General features: G+C 25.9%; 1 protein-coding gene across 1 annotated transcript in view; it reads right to left on the minus strand.

The window, feature by feature from the left end:
- Window positions 1–1,623: 1,623 nt before the first annotated feature.
- The window catches only part of LOC138339449 (uncharacterized), a 29,787-nt gene continuing 22,805 nt past the window's right edge, over window positions 1,624–8,605 (minus strand). The window contains 5 exon segments of the mRNA XM_069291046.1: window positions 1,624–3,625; window positions 4,280–4,385; window positions 4,833–5,696; window positions 5,841–6,511; window positions 6,808–7,002. Of these exon segments, the coding sequence (XP_069147147.1) occupies window positions 2,275–3,625; window positions 4,280–4,385; window positions 4,833–5,696; window positions 5,841–6,511; window positions 6,808–7,002 (3,187 nt within the window). The 3' untranslated portion in view covers window positions 1,624–2,274.

Here is an 8,605-nt window from a genome sequence, read left to right on the forward strand (position 1 = left end):
GGTAACCTTTTACTCAAGCATGGGAGATTCTTTTAAACATTAATTGGCAGTTTTAACAAGGGTTTTAGGCTGCCCCTAACTTCAAACGGGGACTTACAAATACCACATGCTCGCTATCATTAATATTTAATATTTTCCACCACCTTGAAACCAAGTCAAAACTTGTGATAAAAGAGTAAAGAACTATAATATGAATGCATTATAACTTAGTTAGATCCAGATAGTGAATAAGAACATCCTACAGATCTTAAGAAGTTAGCATAGATATGAAAATAACTTAGCCGGCCATGGAGGCGGCAAACAAGAAAAGATAATAATAAGAAATTAAATAATACCTTGAACAGAGATCTTTAAACCAAAGCTTTTATTATATCACACTAGAATATTTTTACAATAGGGAGAGAAATGTGGAAACTTAAAATTAAAACTTGGAAAGACCTGTCTCTCACCTGAGAGTTAGTCTTTCTTATATAGACAAAAGGGAAGGAAAATAGACCCCAAAAGTGGGTCCTACATTAATAATGGACCAAGTGGGTCCTACAGAGCTTTAAACTATTTTTGATAAGATCAAATCAGATTTTAAATCTTATCAGATCTTATCTTTTCCTTTTAACTTTTTTACTATTGTCTTCTCCTGGTCTTTAATGGAGGCTAGGAAATCTTCCATTTTGTTTAATTGGCTTTCAGTCAATTCAGCATCATCTTGGTTTATTGATTGCGCATCCGTGGTATTATTACTATGTCCACTCTTCATTGATGTATCAGATTTTTCAAAGTCTGAAATGCTTTCCATTAAGTTTCGTTTAACGTCTTCTAGATATTCATTAATCATCTCTTGTTTATTTCCATCTTGGATGGAAATCCTTCTTGCAATATGCTTAATGGAGCTTCCCGCATTTAATCCTTTCTTTGGAGCATCCTCATATGCTTGAATAGTATTTTTGATTTGATCTATCAATTCTTGGCCGTATAACTGACCAGTTGAAGGATCAGTCCTGTTTAGCTTATCCCAAAAATTATGAAAATATTTACGATATAGGCAAGGGATATTTTCTTCCGGGGTATATCCCACTTCCGGAACCCATTTATGGATCCAAGGTACAGAGAATTCAATAAAGAAGTACATTTGATCTATATGTTCTATATTTGGAACATGATCTTGTACCTATAAGTTCATCAAAAAAGGGGAAATCTTCACCCATTGTTTATATAAACTTAGAAAATTGTTAGGTAAAATCTTCTTGGTAGGACCATGAAGAGCCCACCAGTTTATAAACCAATTGGGCAGGTTCTGGGAGAAAACTTTTGCACATATTTTTAAAAACCATGTGTGCTTGAGTTTTTCATTGTTATAACAAAAAACCTTATGAAATGCTTGGATATAATCCCAATAAGTATAATTCATGTTTACTTTATTGACGGAAACAATCTTTTCCTGCATTGTGGATATTCCCCAATCTTCCATAGATATAATCTGTTTAATAGTCATTTTTGAGAAGTTATAAACATTCTCATTATAATCTGAAGTAAAGTGCTGGAATTCTGCACTTCCTGTATTACTTAAAATGGACTCATAGTATGACCGAGTCTTGTATGATTCTCCAGGGAAATATAATCCCTTTGTCAAATACCTCTGGAGTATTTTCCAAGGTTCATTACTCCTTTGGATATCATGATTTTCTATAAAAAAAATATAATTTCTTTTTTGGGTGCTTCATCTGAAACCTTTTTCGTATCAGGCTCTTTGGCTAAAGAGGCATATGTATTACTTTGCTCTCTTTTTTGAAAATATGCTTGTATTTGTTCATATAATGAACTATCTTTGGGAATATCCTTTAGATTGACAGAGGATGAAGCTGATGAAGAAGCTTCTCCTATCTTTGAGTTGATTAAAGTTCTTCCTCCTAAATGTATTACAGGGAAGGAAGAATCATATGATGATCTTTTGGACTGTGAAGAGGATGATCTTCCTCTACCTCGGTTGTTCTTTCCTCCTCGGCCGCGAATATGTGACCACGGAGGCTCATCTCCTCCTGCCATTCTGCAAAGTTGAACAACTTAGTTAGTAATTGTCAAAATGTCCTTCTATGTCATATTCCCAATTATCATCATTTAGGGAAACAGTTTCATAATCATGAATGAAATCTTCCACAATAAGACTATAAAAGATTTTGTCAATAATAATTTCCTTTAAATCAGAGTTTAAAGGTTCCAATATTTTGAAAATAGTAATGAGAGCCTTAGTTCCAAACTCAAAACAATAAGGAGACATTTCTAAGAATTAAGAAATTCTCTTGATAAGAAATCAGGAATAGAATTATCACTTCCCTTTTTATAATGGATTTCAAAGTCAAAAGGAGCTACTTGGGCTTGCCACCTAGCAAACATTAATTTTGAAATATCATGTTTGAAATCCTTATCAAACATATATTTGACTGATTGAGCATCAGTTCTTATAATAAATTTTTGGTTATATAAGTCATCTTGAAATTTTAAAACACATTTAATAATACAAAGCATTTCATGCGCAACAGTCGCATATTTGCGCTGAGATTCAGTCCATTTGCCTGAATGAAATCTAATAAGATACTCAATTTTATCATGGGGTTTTACTTGTTTAAGTATTCCTCCATAACCAATATTTGAGGCATCAGTTTCACTAATTTTAATCCAATTTGGATTAGCAAGAGAAAGGCAAGGCAAATATTGAACCCTCTTTTTAGTAGATTTAACTAGATTAGTCAGATTATCATTCCAAGGAGACATCTTTCCTTTCTTTAACCTGTCAGTTAAAGGAGCAAGATCTTTAGAAAGATTTTTATAAAAAGGAGAAATATAATTTAGACTGCCCAAAAATCTTTGAAACATTGTTTTATCAGTAATTTCATCCGGAAATTTTGATGCAAAATCTATGGATCTTTGAATTGGAGTAATTCTCCCTTGGCAAATCTGATGACCCAAAAATCTTACATCTGTTTGGAAAAGACTCATCTTGGTTTTGGATATAACCAAACCATTTTGTATAACAATATTTTTAAAAATATCAAGATGCTTTATATGAGATTCTAATGTTTTAGAATAAACAAGAATATCATCAATATAAACAATAATAAAATCCATATAAGGATTAAAAATATCGTTCATAATTTTTTGAAATTCAGATGGTGCATTCTTTAATCCAAAAGATATAACATTCCATTCGTATTGACCAAAAGGAACATTAAAAGCAGTTTTATAAGTGTGTTCTTTAAAAATTTGTATCTGCCAATACCCTGATTTTAAATCAAATTTTGAAAATATATTGGCATCATATAATCTAGAAAGAAGATCCTTTTTATTGGGAATAGGATACCTAATCCATTTTAAGACTTTGTTTAAAGGTTTGTAATTTATTACCAACCTGGGAACACCTCTTTCTTGTTCTGCAGCTTTATTAACATAAAATGCAGTACAAGACCATGGTGATTTAGAGGGTTTTATAAGTCCCTTTGATAATAAATTATCAATTTCTTTTTTGCAGAAATCGACAAGTTCAGAATTCATTTGACAGGGACGAGATTTTGTAGGAATATCTGCTTCATTGAAAGAATCTTCGTAAGGCAGAGTTACAATATGCTTTTTCCTGTCCCAAAAGGCATTTGGATGTTCTGCACAAATATTAGAAGCCATTTTGCCAGAAATTAATTTAATTTTTTCCTGGGCTTTAGGAGATTGTAAAGACTCTGAAATATTCAAACTGTAAATCTCCATTTGTAAAGATTCAATATGTTTTTGCTTTAAATGAATCAAAGAGTTAATATCTCTAGTAACTGGTTCAGTTATGAAATCAAAATTAATGGTATTACCATTATAATTTGCTATAAAACCCTTTGCATTTAATTTTGAAAAGGGATAAATGGCATTTATAAAAGGAGTGCCAAGTATAATTGGCGGATTTAACTGATTTTTAACCAAAAAGAAGAAGTGAGGAGTACAAACTTTACTTTGACAAATACAAGTATTAGATAATTTATACTTGATATCTAAAGCATGATTAGATGCAGATTTAACAATATGCGTAGTTTTTTCAAAATATCTTGAAGGAATTAATCCTTCTTGAATGCAACTAACATCAGCACCACTATCAATCATAGCAATACTGGAAATTTTAAAATCATTATCAATAAGAATGGTACAATTTATATACCAACGATGAGCGGTAACAATTTGAAGCATTCCAAGAAATTTAACACTTGGCTCAGAAATATCATCATCCTCTTTTTCAGAAGTAGTATCATTTCTATTTTCATCAGAAATATTATTTTCTAATTGAGAAATACGATGATCAGTAATCAATTGATTTTGTTTTAAAGATTTAATCTCCCTTTTAAGGTTTTCAACCTCATGTTTTAAATCATCCAAAGAAGTATCTCTTATAATACTTGGTCTTTTCTTTTCAAGTCTAGTAAAAACTTCTTGAATAGAATAAGGACTAGTATTAAAATTTTCAAAAGATTTTTCCTCCTTCTTTGGTTTTTCAAAATTCTACGAAGAGGATGGTTTTGAAGAAGCCATATTTAAAATTTTGTTTCGAAGATTTTCATCTGAAACATCTTTTAAAAGATCAATTAAATTTTCTGAAGATATCATTTTAAAATGTAAATCTTCAAAACTTTGATGTAATTTATCAATATAAGAATCTCCTATCTGAGACTGTAATCTATAAAATTCATCATGACCACAAGTGCAATTGCCATCTGGACAATTGGCACAATTGTTAGTAATCTCAATATTGTTATCTGAGATATAACCTGAAGAATTTTTTGATTTATCAGAAGAATTAGAATCTGAATCTGATTCATAAAGTAACTCATAGAATTTGTCCTGAGTTGATTCATCCAATTCCAAAGCTTTAAACTTCTTAGCTTTGCAATTATTTGCAAGATGACCAAATCGTCCACATTTGTAACATTTAATGTTTTTTAAATCCCTTGTAGAAAAGTTTTTAGCAAACCTTGTTGCTTTTCTATGAGATTTCTTTTCTTCTTTTTTCTCTTTATATCGTTTTGAACGATGACGTCCTTTATGAGGTCTTTCTTCAGGTCTGTTTATTCTTTGTTTTGAAGTGGATGGTCCTTCAATACCAAACTGAGTACAGAAATATCCTAATTGAGATCTCTCAGACTCTTGGGTATTTTTTATCTGTTGAGCAAGTTTAAGCTCATTGCAAAGATTTAATCCTTCTTGGGTACAAGTCCCTATTAACTTTCCATAAGTTAATGTATCATAAGGGATTTCTAAATTATCCCCTCTTAAGATCTTTTTTACCCTTTCGGCAAATAAAGGGGGAAGACCATCAATGAATTTATTCTTCCAATATTCATATTTACTTTCAGGTAGTTCCATTACTCTACTCATGAAAGTATCTTTATACCATCGAAAATGACCCAAATGTTTGCACTTAAGTCCATTTAGAAGAGTTCTAATAGTTTCATTCTAGTTGGAAAATCTTCCATTAAAATGTTCCAAAATAGTTAGAACCAATGTATAAACAGCATCTTCAACTTTTTTAACTGAAGTCCTTTCCGCTGGTTGACCCTTCTCATCAGTACCGGATTCTCTTATAATTTCTTCCTTGTATGCATTCATAATTGCATACCTTTCTTCGGATGTTAGGAAATTATCCCACCAACCTCTTAACTGACCTGTAAAACCTGCTATAATCATTTTACAGATAGCATGGTCATTATTGTTATTCGTATGATGACAAATTGATGAGTATATCAACATACGATGTACTACAATAGATACCTGTCTTTCAGTTAGGGCATCAATATTCAATTCATAGACCTCATTTCCACTGTATGATGTGTTAGTTTGGTTCCAATCCCTTTCTTCAACTAGCACATCTTGAGGAGTAGGTCGAGGATAATAATAAGTCATCATTGACGGGAGAGTAGCATAACCTCCTTTTCCTATAACCTTTTGTTTTTGGTTATAACCAGACTTAAATCTTCTGGAATGAATTTCCGAAACTTCTTGATCCGGATATTGGATAGCAGAGAGTTGATCAAAATAATCATTTTTAGAAAAATTATTAGAAATAGGTTTTGAACCTAAACCAGACAATTTTTTGTCAAGAAGATCTTCAACTTCTTTATAAAAGGATTTAACTTTAAAACCAGTTGTATCAACAGGTCTTTGAAGATGAGTAGGCACATTTAAAACAGTTTTTGAAGTACAAGCTGTATCTTCTTTAGGGGTTTTCTGTAAATCTTTGACCAATTTAATCAAATCATCTAATTTATTGTCTAAAGAACTGATATGCTCACCAAGAACTTTAACATAAAGACTTAAATAATTATTTTGAGAAATAAGGTTATTAACCTCTTGAACTGTAATCTGGGCAACATCAGTATCAATAAATTTTTGAAAAGCTGAAAAAGTTATCCCAGTATTGTTTGGTAAAATAAAAGGAGCTTGAGGAGGGTAAATAGCTTTAGTAATAGCACCACCACTCTCTTTATAAGTCCTTTCAATAACATTTATATATAAAGGTAAATAAGTAGTTATAAACCAAGGAATAAAATAAATAATTTTGTTATGTAATCTACACATATCATAAAAATCTTCAGAAATAATTTTTAAATCATTTTCACTATAAGTTTCAAAAAACCAAATTCTGAATTGGTTCCATTTTTTATTATAAAATTCTTTTTGAATATGTTTTCTTGCCAGAGACCCTGGACAGAAATCAATAAGTTGTTTAGACATAATCAAATATCATTAAGGTCAGTTGATTTATCAACACTGAAGTCCATTTCTGACTGAGTTGGATCTACATCAGACAACTTATCAGTTGCTTGAACAATATTTGTTCTAGGGTCTATCCTTACCCTTTCAACCAACCCTTGACTTGCAGTATCACTCAAAGTGTGGAGAGATAGAGGTTTTCGTCTAGCTGTTCCATAACTAGGACTTTCATGACTTATTGGAGATATATGTTGAATTTCTGGTACCCTTCTGTAACCAGAAAAGGATCTCTTAGAGCTACTAAAAACGTTTCAGGTAACCCTTTAAGAGTTAAAGGTTTGAAGGCAATTTGTACCATACCAATATGCATCCAGTTATATAATAATAATAATAATAATAATAATAATAATAATAATAAATAAATAATAATAATAATAATAATAATAATAATAATAATAATAATAATATTAATAATAATAATAATAATAATAATAATAATAATAATAATAATAATAATAATGATAATAATAATGATAATAATAATGATAATAATAATGATAATAATAATGATAATAATAATAATAATAATAATAATAATAATAATAATAATAATAATAATAATAATATAATAATAATAATAATAATAATAATAATAATAATAATAATAATAATAATAATAATAATAATAATATAATAATAATAATAATAATAATAATAATAATATAATAATAATAATAATAATAATAATAATAATATAATAATAATAATAATAATAATAATAATAATAATAATAATAATAATAAATAATAATAATAATAATAATAATAATAATAATAATAATAATAATAATAATAATAATAATAATAATAATAATAATAATAATAATAATAATAATAATAATAATAATAATAATAATAATAATAATAATAATAATAATAATAATAATAATAATAATAATAATAATAATAATAATAATAATAATAATAATAATAATAATAATAATAATAATAATAATAATAATAATAATAATAATAATAATAATAATAATAATAATAATAATAATAAATAATAATAATAATAATAATAATAATAATAATAATAATAATAATAATAATAATAATAATAATAATAATAATAATAATAATAATAATAATAATAATAATAATAATAATAATAATAATAATAATAATAATAATAATAATAATTAATAATAATAATAATAATAATAATAATAATAATAATAATAATAATAATAATAATAATAATAATAATAATAATAATAATAATAATAATAATAATAATAATATAATAATAATAATAATAATAATAATAATAATAATAATAATAATAATAATAATAATAATAATAATAATAATAATAATAATAATAATAATAATAATAATAATAATAATAATAATAATAATAATAATAATAATAATAATAATAATAATAATAATAATAATAATAATAATAATAATAATAATAATAATAATAATAATAATAATAATAATAATAATAATAATAATAATAATAATAATAATAATAATAATAATAATAATAATAATATAATAATAATAATAATAATAATAATAATAATATAATAATAATAATAATAATAATAATAATAATAATAATAATAATAATAATAATAATAATAATAATAATAATAATAATAATAATAATAATAATAATAATAATAATAATAATAATAATAATAATAATAATAATAATAATAATAATAATAATAATAATAATAATAATAATAATAATAATAATAATAATAATAATTATAATATAATAATAATAATAATAATAATAATAATAATAATAATAATAATAATAATAATAATAATAATAATAATAATAATATAAT

The sequence above is a fragment of the Solanum lycopersicum genome, chromosome 11, assembly GCF_036512215.1.
Source record: "Solanum lycopersicum chromosome 11, SLM_r2.1".
Classification (NCBI taxonomy): Eukaryota; Viridiplantae; Streptophyta; class Magnoliopsida; order Solanales; family Solanaceae; genus Solanum; species Solanum lycopersicum.